Genomic DNA, 15,085 nt, shown 5'->3' on the forward strand with positions numbered 1-15,085 from the left:
ATAAATGTGTGAAACTAAATGTAACCTTGTTTTTTCATCAGTAGAAAGATTATATGTGGTAACCTTGAGTGCAAGATGCAGCTTCCAGTCCTGTGGCAGTAATGATATGGGCAAGTGTGTGTGTGTGTGTGTGAATACACTGATTAACAAATCCAGTGTTTTCTAATGGTTATGTGCATGTGCAGTCAATGACGAAAAAAATGTAATTCCATTCCCCAACTTATCTAAAACAACGTGCCACACTTCCTCCTAATTCCAGCTCTGATTTTTGACAGCTGGTGACATATTCACCCTGTGCAACTTAGGTGTCCAAATACTGACTCAAACATAGGAAAGAATCTGAGAGAAACACAACATAGAATCAAGAAGGAGGAGGAGGTCTAAAGTTTGTTCAGAGAAAGAGGAGACAGTCAAACCGATTTCAAACCCAAAGTAAGGCGCTGTCTTATCAATTCTATCATGGTAGTCCAGCGGTTGCTATAGTGATGGATTAATTAGAGTTCATTCCTGCTTTTCCTCTGGAGTTTAAACAGCAGAAGAGGTGAGTGTTTGCATGTCATGCCATTTTCAACAATCATCCAGAGACCATTCCTATGCTGGGTAGCCTCTAATCAAAGAGAGTGGTCTTAGTCCCAGTTTTCCCTAAATATTGTGCTAAAAATAAAGAATGGGATCAAAACATACTTCAGGAGCACATTTGCACAACGATCAAGGAGAAAATTGGCGTTGAACAAGGATTTTTTCAGCAAGATGGAGCACCACATCATGAGGCAGAAGACATCAAAGCATTAACATTTTAGCTCAATAGACAGGAAACTTCCCAGATCCTAATCCCTCTGAAAACTTGTTGTTGTTTTGATTTAACTTTTAGGGTTAACAGCATTTGAAACATTTATTGAACTTTAATATACTTTAGAAACAAAAAAACTAATAACACTAAAGCAATACAATTTGTTAAAGCAAGATTTCCTTCAGATTTCCTTTTCATCCTAACTGTTGTCATTTTTAATCCATTCCACTCTGGTTACTCCCAGTGGATACATTAACACACCCAACCTAATCCTGAGAAATAAAAACTTATTTTATATGTAATGACGACTGCTCAACGTAAAGTTAAAGAATTATTGTAAAGATTTAAAGACTATTTGGTTTATGAACTCTCATATAGTTTCACATCGCTTAATTGTGCTATAAATGTATGTTTCAATCTTTAATTAAGTTGAATCTTGAAATAATTTTGCAAGCTGTGAATCTGCCCTTTGCAATAATAATAAACAAAGCAATCCTTTGTCTCTTTTCCATTAAATCACTCAGCCATGCACAACTGATGAAAGCAATAAATTCACAGACTGCAAGGTCTTAATGCCTCATATTTGCACCACATCTGGTGAGCCAGAGTTGCTGTACTTCTAGTAGATTAGCAGAGGATGCAGAGCCAGGCCTGACTGAGATCCCTCTATAGCTCCCCATAACCCTGATGATCCTGCTTTAGCACACCTCATTAATCTCCTCTCCTGCCGTCTGTTAGATGGAGAGTGGACACCATACTCACCTTTAGTATTTTCTTTCTTTAAATCCTTGCAGACAGGAAGATCCAGGAACTGCAGAGGGTGAAAAAGCTGTGCAGGCAGTGAGTCAAAGCCTGGAAAAGCATGTTTCCAGAGGGGGAGTGGAGGCCTAAACACTCTGGTATCTGTGAGCACTTCATTTATCACTCCTGCTGACACACAGGGCTCACATACACACAGTTTGTCTACGACCCTACACAAAAAGGCAGTTTTCGGGGTCTTGGCGAGGTATTCCTTATTAGAAACAGACCATATGAAGTACAAATATTTATCACCTGGATCTTGTTATTGTGTGCAAAAATATGTGCTACTTTCATGTCTTCAATCCAACAAATATACAACAGCATTACCTTAAAAAACATTGTACTAACAAAAAAACAGCATGGCCTTCTAATTTAAATGACCAGTTGAACAAATACTACATTGTAATTAAAACTAAAAGTACACTTGTATTACAGCTATGCAAACACAGGTGTCACAAGACCCATTTTATAGGGACAAATGTCCCAGAATATATCTTCTGTGCCCTGGTAAAATTCCTGTTCACTGCTCAAGTGACAAGTACACATAAGAACAACGTATGACTGCTTGAAAGAAACATGTAAAGGAGACACTAAAAAGCATCTGCAGTGCCCAATTGTTTGTGCAAATGCGAAGGTGAAATAAGGTAATTCTTTTTAAATGTACTATAAAAACCTTGAACATGAAAGAGATGTTGCATACAGTTTGCCAGGTCATAATGTAGCCAACATCTCTATTTCAACTCTAAATATTGTTTTACAAAGAGGTAATGTACCAAAGTAGACTCAACGCAAGTGGTTTAGACTATAAATTCATTATTATTACTTTTGTCAACTTCAGAGTTGTGAAAGCCGAGGAAGATCTCCTATTTTTTGAGTTTCTGATAGGTTAATTCACAGCATTTAAGTTAAAAAGATACTGTTCTGTGGAGATGGGTTCTGTGTCCCTTAGATGAACATGTTTTATTGTGAAATGTCCATATCAACCCAAGAACAAAAGCTTAAAACAATGTGAAGATGGGTGGCTGCATCTGGTTAGAGAGTATCATTAGTCCTGCATGAGCATGAGCTTTAAGCCCATTACTACAAAAGAAACCTAAACTGCCAGATCACATTTTTCAAATGCATTTAGAGACAAAGACCGTAATTTATAGAGACAAGTCCGGTGGTCTGATAAAACAGAAATGCAAATGTTTTGCCATACTGACCATCAATACATTTGGAGGAAAATGAGGTAAGCTTGCAAGCCTGAGGACCATCCCAGCTGTGAAATACGGGAGTGGCATCATCATGTTTTGTGAGTGTGTGGTTAAAGAAGGTACTGGTGCTCTTCTAAAAATAGATGGCATTATTTGGAAAGAACATTATGTAAAAAATATTGAAGCAATGTCTGAAAATGGAGCTAGGAGGACTTCCAATTGGACAGCGACTCTGCCAATTTTTTTACAAAGTGACTGAAGGACGACAGAGTCAATGTTTTGGAGCGGTCCTCACAAACCAATGATCGCAGTCATGTGGAAAATTTGTGGGCAGAGTTGACAAGGTGTTGCAATACTTTTTACTTCTCCAAGAAATGATTTTGGTAATGTGAATTATTCTTGTAAAAGTGTGAATCATCTGAAAGTTTTATTGATCAATTTGTTCCACTCATATAAACCACAATAAAAAAAAGAATGTGTAAAACCATAAATTATTCCCGCTCAATATAGATAATTTGTTCTGGACTTTATTTATTGGAAATATGGGAATACTTGGAAGTATGTCTTTATGTCTAGCAACACCCTGTATACAACAAAGTAATAACAGGTTGTAGACAGATAATCTTATGATACTACATTTGAATCTGGTTAACATTTGAGGGTGCAAATAAGGAGGTTGCCTCTAATATTTGATAAGCCAACAATCATTTATAATCAACAAGAATCAACACTATTGTGATCTTATCCGATCCCATTGTTTTCACCCAAGCAGGCCCAAGAGTCAAAATTATTACTTTTTAGACTTACCTCAGGTACTTTTACTGTAAGGTAAAAGTCTGTGAGCATCTCAAATGTTAACCTGATTGTGAGGACATCTCTTTGTCACAGTCAGTTTTTTGTAACTCCACAGATTTTCTGTCAGATATAGTTTTGGATTCTGATTTGGCTGTTCTAAAACTTCAATTTTGTTCTGGTAAATATATTTTTTTATTGATTTAAATATATATTGGACTCAGCTTTCCTGAAGGTTTGTCCCAAAACTAACTGACAGTTGGAACTGTACATACAGGTCCTTCTCGAAATATTAGCATATTGTGATAAAGTTCATTATTTTCCATAATGTAATGATGAAAATTTAACATTCATATATTTTAGATTCATTGCACACTAACTGAAATATTTCAGGTCTTTTATTGTCTTAATACGGATGATTTTGGAATACAGCTCATGAAAACCCAAAATTCCTATCTCACAAAATTAGCATATTTAATCCGACCAATAAAAGAAAAGTGTTTTTAATACAAAAAACGTCAACCTTCAAATAATCATGTACAGTTATGCACTCAATACTTGGTCGGGAATCCTTTTGCAGAAATGACTGCTTCAATGCGGCGTGGCATGGAGGCAATCAGCCTGTGGCACTGCTGAGGTCTTATGGAGGCCCAGGATGCTTCGATAGCGGCCTTTAGCTCATCCAGAGTGTTGGATCTTGAGTCTCTCAACGTTCTCTTCACAATATCCCACAGATTCTCTATGGGGTTCAGGTCAGGAGAATTGGCAGGCCAATTGAGCACAGTGATACCATGGTCAGTAAACCATTTACCAGTAGTTTTGGCACTGTGAGCAGGTGCCAGGTCGTGCTGAAAAATGAAATCTTCATCTCCATAAAGCTTTTCAGCAGATGGAAGCATGAAGTGCTCCAAAATCTCCTGATAGCTAGCTGCATTGACCCTGCCCTTGATAAAACACAGTGGACCAACACCAGCAGCTGACACGGCACCCCAGACCATCACTGACTGTGGGTACTTGACACTGGACTTCTGGCATTTTGGCATTTCCTTCTCCCCAGTCTTCCTCCAGACTCTGGCACCTTGATTTCCGAATGACATGCAGAATTTGCTTCCATCCGAAAAAAGTACTTTGGACCACTGAGCAACAGTCCAGAGCTGCTTCTCTGTAGCCCAGGTCAGGCGCTTCTGCCGCGGTTTCTGGTTCAAAAGTGGCTTGATCTGGGGAATGTGGCACCTGTAGCCCATTTCCTGCACACGCCTGTGCACGGTGGCTCTGGATGTTTCTACTCCAGACTCAGTCCAATGCTTCCGCAGGGTCCGGTCACTTCTTCTCGTTGTGCAGCGTTTTCTGCCACACTTTTTCCTTCCCACAGACTTCCCACTGAGGTGCCTTGATACAGCACTCTGGGAACAGCCTATTCGTTCAGAAATGTCTTTCTGTGCCTTACCCTCTTGCTTGAGGGTGTCAATAGTGGCCTTCTGGACAGCAGTCAGGTCGGCAGTCTTACCCATGATTGGGGTTTTGAGTGATGAACCAGGCTGGGAGTTTTAAAGGCCTCAGGAATCTTTTACAGGTGTTTAGAGTTAACTCGTTGATTCAGATGATTAGGTTCATAGCTCGTTTAGAGACCCTTTTAATAATATGCTAATTTTGTGAGATAGGAATTTTGGGTTTTCATGAGCTGTATGCCAAAATCATCCATATTAAGACAATAAAAGACCTGAAATATTTCAGTTAGTGTGCAATGAATCTAAAATATATGAATGTTAAATTTTCATCATTACATTATGGAAAATAATGAACTTTATCACAATATGCTAATATTTTGAGAAGGACCTGTATTGTCCTCTACCTTGACAAATCCCCAGTTCCATCTAAGAAGGAAATAAACACCAAGTTATGGTGCTGTCGCCACCAACTCTCTGTCGGTATAGTGTTCTTTTGGTGATGCTCAAGTATATTTTGTAATGTCTTTAAGGGAGTTAATTTCATTATAAAGCATTCTCCTAAAAGATCTATTATGATAGTAGCCGGGACTGGACTTTTGTTTTGGAAAAACAGAGTAGGATTGCAAGCCTTCTGTTTTGCAATCCTACTGTTGCAATTTGAAAAGAGCATTTACAGAATACACGTCGCTCTGTGGTCTTCCTGGCCCAGTTTTTGTAATGTCGCTGTTGTTTCATATTGTCTCCAGTAATAACTGACTGTTATTACTGCACTACTTCACATAAAGTTATGGTGATGCTTCTTCTGACTAATAGCTATGTACAGTGAGATTGTTTTGATTTACTGCAAACAATCGCTCATAGGATTCACTATAACTGATGGTAAATGTAAATACACGAAGCCTTAATACTGTAATTAATTTAAAAGTTGCATTTAAAAATAATTTGAGTGTGTGTACCCTTGTGCAACCTGTTTATTGAATATTTTGCTTGTTTGTTTTTTCTTTGATAAGTTATAAGGGCATAAATATAACTTTTAAAGATGGATACTATTGAGATCCACTACACATGTCAACACTAAAACATGACCAAATAGACAAAAAATGGCCTACCAATTAATCACTATTGATCATGTTATGACAATAATAATATAAATAATAATTATAAACTTTGCACCAAGAATAACAACACATGCTGGTTGGATACATATCATCATAAACTTTATTAGTAAGCATCCTTTTTAGGAAACCAGTGACAATAATAAATAACTTGCAAAGACAAAGATGTCTCAAAGGTTAAATAGTACATTATAGTTTCATTTAGCAAAGATCTTCATCCAAAGTGAGTTTCACCTAAGGAACAACATTCGCTCATTCTCTAATTTAACAAAAATGGGTCTAAATTAAAACATGTGCAGCATCCATCATCCATCAATTATATGCTGGTTTCCTCAACAAAACACGTTATAATGCAGCTCCTGTTACAAACCTGTAATACCTTATTTAGCCACTCTGAGGCAGCGAAAACAGCTTGTGAGCCCTTAGAGGACAGAGATGAATAGAGGGTGGCAGTATACATCCACACAGCAGGAATATTAGCTGGTATTTACCTTGACAGTAAAACGGATGCCACTTCATTTATCCAGTCAGTTAGAAAATGCTGTCAAAGCTGGTTAAGAGGACAATATTTAAATTAAATTGTACACATGATGCACTCAAAGATTTAGTTGCTCACTAATCTCAAAGTTAACTTGGAAAATTGTATAATTATGCATGTATTGAGTTGAAGTATTCTACAATGAATGATAAAATAAATTAAGAAACGTTAACAATATATCTGTTTTTCCACCAGTCATGTCTTGATATATCACTGAACATTCCCGTGAAACCAGTCATGAGAGAACAGCACTGTCTTCACTCCTTTAAAGCGGGTCATTTGTGCTGCTCAAAACCATCAAACACTATTTAGGCTTTTTTCCAAAAAGTAATGTGTGCATGATGCTGTGGTCTTCATCACCACAAAGTTACGTTTTCAAGGTTAGAAAAACCTGGATTCTTCCTGAGCTCCCAGTAAGTGCCATTGGTCAACCACACATCTCGTCCACAGGAATCCTTGGCTTTCCTGAGAATGGGAACAGGAGGGGATTAGTCATTTGAAAACACAGAAAATGTAGACAGTGCAAAGATGTTGTTTATTGTTACAACTGTGAAAAAATATCAGCAGTTTGAACAAAAGATTACCCACTTTACAACTCTGAGATGCAGAGGTCTGAGAGGAGCAAAACGACTCTGAGGTCTCAGAGATTTTTTCGTTGTTGGTTATTTTGACTGACGGGGTCAAAAAAAGCTGTCATAATCTATTTTTACCTATCACTTTTTTTAGAGTTCTAATAATTAAACATTCAATAGCCTTTATTTAATTCATTTTAAATAGGATTCAGTTCAAACAAGTTGAACAGAGAATCCACATCAACCAGATGAATCCCTTTAAGTTTTTCTCCGCAGTGACAAAAAACACTGACTGGGATGGAAGCAACTAAATATAAACAATGAAATTAAACGACTGCACCGGAAATATAAAGAGACCACTTGCTGTGACTTGAACGCACAGTCTTACAAGCTCCACAAGCTCACCCGTATGTGCGTAATCAAATATCTGGAGAGGGATTGCTGCAGAAGCTATTGTTATTAGGTTTTGAACTTTTGCCTCGGATAGACATCTTCTTGTGTTTTAACGTTATTCTGGAGGCAAAATCTGCGCTCTTCAGTAGAAAACTTACTGAATTTGTTCCCATGTTATGAGGGGGGAACACAATATTTCAGATGGCTGAAATATTAGGTTCCCCCCATGTAACTCTGGCAAATAAAGAGCAAATGTCTCCAAATTCACATGGATAGTGTATAATGTGAGGAATGATGGACCCACAACAGAAAATTATGCATTTTTTGTTGTTCTTACGTGACTACTTGAACAAGCTGAGAGCGTTTGGCTAATAGGATAATCACGTCAGTATAAATTCATAAAATCATTAACGCTCGATAAACCACATCATGTAACAACATGTAAACTTATCTGTGATTATTTCCAGATTGCAGATAGCCATATTTTTGTCTGCTGATACCAAAAATACACCTTCCTGAGTACATCAGTAAACAGTTTTATTCTTTTAAAGCTCCATTTTTGTTGCTAGATCCATATGAATGGATCATATGAAACAGATCCCAAATGTAAAAAAAAATAAACATATGATTCAAAACCTTGGTATATCTAGATTTAAAGTGATTTTCATTGGTAGGAAACAAGGCAGGTATCTTTCAAAATATAACAACAATAAGAAGTAAAAACAAATGTACATTGTTTATTTGTTCATTGTTTATTTACATTGTATTAAAATGGTATGCGGAAAAGTATTTATAGTTTTCTCAATAATCAGTGAAAAATTATGGCTTACGCTTTAATGCTCTGCTTGATATTTATAAAAGAAACCTTATTAGAGACTGCTTTGGGATTATTTCAATTGTTACGGACAAGGAGACGGAAACAAAAAGAAAAAAATCAGAAGCACGAAAGAGAGAGAGGTGGGGCAAAGAGGAAAAGGGAAAGAAGGAGAAAAGAATGGAGGAAAGAAAGAAAGAGATTACAAAATAACACCCTGCTTGCTTCTACACCTGCAGAAACATATATAATAACAGTATTGTTACCAAAAATTGCACAGTACTAATGAATGCAAGATGCAGTTAGTGGTAACTGTGGCTAAATATAGTACATTTGTGTATCTGTTTACACCTGAATATAAACACCTGTGGGTTTGAGTGTGAGGGTACTTGTGTATACAAGGTTTCTCCATAAGATTTTGCAATAGTGAGTGTGAGGAGCCACAGACCTGCCCCCCTGGACCTGAGACAGACACGGAGGAGATCCGAGCCTCAGACATCCAAAGGACCCCCAGAGCACAGGAAGCCTAGGAGAACCACCGCCGGGACTACCGCAACACCCCCGGAGAAAAGCAGGGGAGAGTCCCAGGAGAACCACCCAGCAGCCACAGTGCAGACGCCCCAGGGAGCTGCAGTGATGCACAGCCCACAGGCCCCGCCAGCAGCCGTCTACACCAAAGCAAATTCAGCCATTGACCCAGAGACCCGAGACCCAGGGACACATCACTCCCCAAGCCCATCAGAGCCCAGGGTCCCAAGACCCAGCAAGCAGCCACCGGAAGTGAGCAGGTACACACCAAAGCACCCAGCCCCAGATACCAAGAACCACAAGTACACCAGCGGGCAGAAACACCTGCCACCAGCAGGGAGTGTGTTCCGTAGGAAATAGGCCCCACATTTGATGGGAGGCCTAAACTGATCCAGGAGACGGAGCAGCCTAAGACCTAGCCTGACACAAAAACAGGCACACAAAGTCACAATCACACATTCCCATGTACACATTAAAACACTCACACCCACGCACCCAACGTAAAGGCACACAACAATGGACGTCATACTCCGTACTCCCAGGTCCAGGTCCCGATACCTTCTGATCTCAACCTCAAGGCTCTTGGCTTGCCATTGCGGCGCATCATACCTACATTTCAATAACACTGCAAACTTGAAGAAACCAATGACCAGTTTTTTTTGGCAAGCAGCCTGTATGTAAATTAAAAATCTACATCCTTACAAAATCTACAGTTGCATACAGTAATTTACAACTGTAAAAACAAATTTCAGCTCCTTGCAATTCACAATCAGTACATTTTAATCTTTCAAGCTGTAAAAATAGTTACAGTTTCTTTTTTTAACAATCAAAAGTGAGTGTACTGTTCTGTGAGTGTGGTACTGTTGGCTACTTCTAGCCAAGAGCTACAGCACCCACCCCGGGGCGGTTCGCAGCCAAGTGTGAAGCAGCAGGGTTGAAGATCAGCTCCTCCAAGTTAAAGGCCATGGTTCTCGACCAGAAAAGGGTGGCTTGCCCTCTCCGGGTTGGAGGGGAGTTCCTGCCCCAAGTGGAGGAGTTTAAGTATCTCGGGGTCTTGTTCACGAGTGAGGGGGAATGGAGTGAGATCGACAGATAGATCTGTGCGGCCGCCCCAGTATTGGATTGTGGTGAAGAGAGAGATGAACCAAAAGACGAAGTTCTCAATTTATCGGTCGGTCTATATTCCTACCCTCACCTATTGGCATGAACTTTGAGTCATGACCAGAAGAACGAAATCCTGGATACAAATGGCTGAAATGAGCTTCCTCCGCAGAGTGGCCAGTCACTCCTTTAGAGATAGGGTCAGGAGTTTGGCCATCCGGGAGGAGTTCGGAGTAGAGCTAATGCTCCCCCTTAGAGAGAGAAGTCAGCCAAGGTTCCAGATGCCCCCATCAGTAGGTGTTCGAGGCACGTTGTACAAGGAGGAGGCCCAAGAGACGGCCCAGGTCACAATGTGGGGACTACGTCTCTTGGCTGGCTTAGAAATGCCTTCTCCCCAGAGGAGCTGCAGGTCTCTGGGGAGAGGGAAGGCTGGCCGTCTCTGCTGAGACTGCCGCCCCCGCAACTCGGATAAGGAGGAAGACGACGAGTACAAGTGTACTGTTCTGTTGTAACTATTGCGCCAGATCTCTGGAAACTAGCCTAAATGAAGTGAAACCAAGGAGCCTTTGAGAATATTAAAATATGTATAATCTAATACCTGTTTGGGTTTTCTTAGTACTTGGTAGTATTTTAGAATGGATATATGGTTCTGCGCATACAAAAAATTATTTCAATATAGTTTTAATTGTTAGCATATTGACAACTAAATTGATATAATGATAACACCGGAGTCCAGTTTGTACAACATGGGCATTTTTCCACAGTTTGACCAACAAACGAATTTTGTCCAGATTTGGTCAAAACCTACTTGAAAAAACGAGGAACATGTTCTTCACCCCTTTTGGAGAGGTGTTTTCTCCGCTCTCTTTGAATTTCTTCAACTTCGTCTTTCTTCTTGTCAGCCTCACCAACCATTCCCTCCTCCAGCATTCTGCAGAAACATTGAGAAATATGATTCATATTAAGCTGCACATTTCATTATTGTGTGCTATTACTTTTCATAAAATACATAAGACTTAATTTTAATGATGATTGTATTTATTATGGAAAAAAGCTATCCAAACCAAACTGGGCCAGTGTGAAAAGGTAATCATCCCACTTTTTAAATCCCAAATTAACTGTGATTATCCATATTTTTGGAAAGCCAAGTTATTAGCCACATCTAGGTCTGATTAGTGTTAGACCTGTATAACCAAGAAATAACATTAATAGAGCCTGTCTGACAACATGAAGTAGGAAGTGGAAAATTCAACAAAAGATAACAAACAAATTGCTCAAGATCTATCATTTTACCCACTTCTAAGGCTTTGGGACTCCAGTGAGGCACAGTGACAGCCACAAGTAGAGAAAAAATGTAATAATCATTAACCTTCCCAAAAGTGTCCGGCGTACCAAAATTAGTCTTAAAGCGCATCCAGAAGGTCACGAAGAACTCAAAACAACCTGTAAAGGTTCTGAAAAATTAAAATGCCACGTTTTTCTCATGTAATAAATTTAGTTTTGATAAATCATTGCAAAACATTACATTTCTTGTACAAGTCAAAAGAAAAACAGACAAATCTATTGGAAGAAAAAAGGTTAAAAAAGAGAGAATGTTTAGATTTTTCAGCAACACAGCGAAGCCTTAATCCAGATCCAGAGCCAAAGGCTTTCTTACTGAACGACTTAGCCAGGGTTCAGAACTAAACGGGGTCACTGGAAGAGGGCTGTGGATAATAGATGTCCTCCCAATCTCATAGATTTGGGGTATTTAGAAACACAGAGTGTCCAGAAATTGTCAAGTCAAGATGTGGGATGCTGATAGATGAACCAACATGACAGGATTGTGAAATTGAATCCAAAGTGCTTCAACAAAGTGTAACCACTCTGGTTACTTAAGTCCTTTTTTCCAGACAAAGAGATTCCATTTACTCTTTAAACTATAAATGACATGATACAACTCTGTAATTAAATTGGGAATATTTTATGTTCACTAACACTCGGTACCAAGGGCACATTCCTTCTCCTCTGGGTTTTTTTCACAGTTTAACATACAGTTTTAAAAGCCGCTCTATATATACTTGTTTGAGCACACTTACATATACAGTCACTGGCTAAGGCATTCTTATCTTTTGAACCTTTTCACAATTTGTCAGAGTTGGTCAGTTTGTCACATTGGTCAAAGTTGAAAGGAAGTTAGATGTAGCTAAAATACGGAAATCTTGAGAGAAAACCTGTATCATACCTGTGCTCTAAATATTCCACCAAAGCTACAATGCAATCGTTTAGATCAACAAATATTTATGCTTTTGAATGTCTGAGTCAAAGTCCAGACTTATATTCAATTAATGGTAGACATACCCCAAAAGACTTGCAGCTGTAATCGCAGCTAAATGTGGTTCTGTGAAATATTAAATATTCTGAATACAAATGTGAAATGATTTCTTGATCTTTGTAAAAAAAAAAATGAAAACCAAGTGCAATTTCCCCTTCATTTAAAAAGTATGCACTAGTTTGAGTTGAGATATCACAAATTCAAATAACATACATTGCATGGTTGTAAAATGAAACAAAATGTAAAAATAGGAAATATAGATATTCTTGTAAGGCACTGTATGCATAAACATGCACATACAATCCAATATGAAATTAATAAACCAGCTTAATAATTTGCATCATAACGTAATTAAGATTTATCTGAAATTATTTCTGACCTTTGGTCTGGGCGCAGGCGGGTGTCGGTAGGAGGAAGGAGAGGCTTCAGGTTTGGCGTGAGTTCATTGAGCTCCATGGCAAAAGAAGAGAAGCCATAATACAGCAGGTAATCCTTTGGCTGAGTATCTGTGCAAGACAGAAGCTTCTCAGATGGCTGCAGCACAAACGTGACACTTGGATTTAGGCTAATTAGTGGTGTTTGCAGTTAGATGCACCTAATCTTTTCAATTCTACTTAAACCTTTCACCTCAAAACCAGAATCTTTGTACCCAGATTAACAACATGAACATGTGATCCTAACACCTGAGCAGTGTGTTTTATTTTTGCTTAAAGAGACTAACTTGGCTTCCAGATGCATTTTGGAGTTGGCAGAGTATCGCAGAAGATTCCTTCATGCCAAAGACCTCCAAATCGGTGAATGACATTGCCGCTTTGGTCGATTACTGTTCCCTGCACTTCGTTCTTATTCGAGTCTGAACCCCAGTAACGAGACTAAACAAGAACACAAGTAAAATTGTTTTATTTATTTTTTAAGGAAAGCATTAAAAGAGAGTATACTGAGTGTAGGGGAAGTTGCTTTATTCACCTTGACGAAGGTGATCTTGCAGGTGCAGGTGTTGTTAGTCAGGTTTTGGATGATCACCTCTCCATAATGCTCCAGATACCTTTGCTGGCTAAGTACATTGTGGATGCAGGTCACCACTTTGTTCCACTCGTAGTGATCCCCATACCTAGAAATCATTCAAAATAAAGTATAGTTAAAACCTGAAGGATCCATCGGTAATGCAAATATTCCATGGTTACAGATTTTCATTTGTGTCATTTTTTCAAATGTTCTGTCTTGTTCTAATGCTACAGTCCCACTGTTGCTTATCTTGCCATATATGTCGGCATATCTAAAAACACGTCTTATGTGGGTTTAAGCATTCAGAAATTAAGCTAAAACATTTAGTCATGTCTACGCACTCCAAATTGGTATTGTGAATAAGTAGGGGAAGAAGGGTGTAAACTTTACAGTGTTCTGCTGAGTCAGGAAGGGGGATGTTAATTTTGCTGTGACATCACCATCCTCACAAACATCACCATTTTATTTTATTTTATTTTTATATATACTTATTAATCTGGAGAATTATGTTCTGTGCGTCTATACACATAGTCTATGAATGTGCCCAAGTGTTCAATTATTCATTAGCCAAATTAATTGATATAAGGCCAGGTCCCCTGCCAGGTCGGCCACTCCAAGCATTCAGTATGGAGACAGGAGTTCATATTCATTGGCGTAGATATTGCGTCTGCATAGAATAGCATGAGACTAATCAGTGTTATTATTGGGTAATTGCTACAACACTTGAGTAGCACTTACATTGGTTTTCAATCGCAGTTGCACCTATATAAAGTTTAAATGGTGTGACATATTTGCGAGGCACATGTTTCAAACTATTTAATATGTCCTAAAAACAGCAACAGCCAGGGTTAGCAGTAAATCACGTTGTGTATGCTACAGTGTAAAATATGTAGAAAAGTGATGCTCAAGTGTTATTTACTTAAAGCACCACATCTCTAGTAGGCCACCAAAACAGAGTCAGATATGCAATAGTGTTATAAGGGTTAGTAATGCAAATTTTGTATATTTGAATGTTCTTAGGTTGTTGCAATAAAACAAGCAAAATTACCAATTTCATGAAAGTGCAATTGTCATCAAGAGAAATCTGGGATTTTACAGTGCGAAGGTTTCTATATTTCCTGCACTTCTTTATAGTATGCTTCAGAACAGCAGGTTTTCTAGTAATATTTCAAAGTCTCCTTCTTCAGAACACTAGATTTAGTGAAGGTTTATCTTGCTTTATATTGGTGCTACTTTTTTACAGCACCATTTTTGACCACTAAATAAATCTGTTTTATGCATCCTCTAGAGCTCGGGATGCCAAATATGTTAGGTTACAAACCAAAAATGTATCTCTGGCAGAGTTTCTGATTAAAACAAAAATTAAATGTTGCTATTATTTATGTTTGATGCCAGTAATTGAACACTTTCCCGCATCGTTCATTTTTGTACATGCTGAGTTGTGCGTAAAATATTGCGCCGCAAGGTGTTTGTGCTCTTATGATGCTGATTTAGAAAGTCAGAAAGAAATAAAAGCTCTTTAAAATAATCCACGATGAATGATGAATAATCCAGTCACAAGTTAACTTCAAATTTGATAAATATGTTCAACTCTGAAATATACTGTAAGCCTCTCTGAGCTGGGAAACTAGTTGACTTTCTGCTAAGGCAGTGTTCTGATTTTCTTGTTAAAAATCAT

The 15,085-nt window shown here is 38.4% G+C and overlaps 1 protein-coding gene and 1 long non-coding RNA gene across 4 annotated transcripts in view; one reads left to right on the forward strand and one right to left on the reverse strand.

Moving 5' to 3' along the window:
- The first annotated feature begins 1,587 nt into the window (after nucleotides 1-1,587).
- LOC124874782 overlaps nucleotides 1,588-15,085 on the forward strand; it is a 31,980-nt gene continuing 18,482 nt past the window's right edge. Inside the window, exon 1 of the long non-coding RNA XR_007039892.1 lies at nucleotides 1,588-1,689. This is a non-coding gene — a long non-coding RNA (uncharacterized LOC124874782). The remainder of the gene's footprint in view (nucleotides 1,690-15,085) is intronic.
- The window catches only part of osbpl7 (oxysterol binding protein-like 7), a 33,300-nt gene continuing 24,437 nt past the window's right edge, over nucleotides 6,223-15,085 (reverse strand). For all 3 annotated transcript variants that reach the window (XM_047376311.1, XM_047376312.1, XM_047376310.1), the window contains 5 exons: nucleotides 13,369-13,513; nucleotides 13,124-13,274; nucleotides 12,782-12,908; nucleotides 10,897-11,019; nucleotides 6,223-7,145 (listed from right to left, as the gene is read on the reverse strand). In XM_047376311.1, the coding sequence (XP_047232267.1) occupies nucleotides 7,037-7,145; nucleotides 10,897-11,019; nucleotides 12,782-12,908; nucleotides 13,124-13,274; nucleotides 13,369-13,513 (655 nt within the window). In that variant the 3' untranslated portion in view covers nucleotides 6,223-7,036. The remainder of the gene's footprint in view (nucleotides 7,146-10,896; nucleotides 11,020-12,781; nucleotides 12,909-13,123; nucleotides 13,275-13,368; nucleotides 13,514-15,085) is intronic.

The sequence above is a fragment of the Girardinichthys multiradiatus genome, chromosome 10, assembly GCF_021462225.1.
Source record: "Girardinichthys multiradiatus isolate DD_20200921_A chromosome 10, DD_fGirMul_XY1, whole genome shotgun sequence".
Lineage (NCBI taxonomy): Eukaryota > Metazoa > Chordata > Actinopteri > Cyprinodontiformes > Goodeidae > Girardinichthys > Girardinichthys multiradiatus.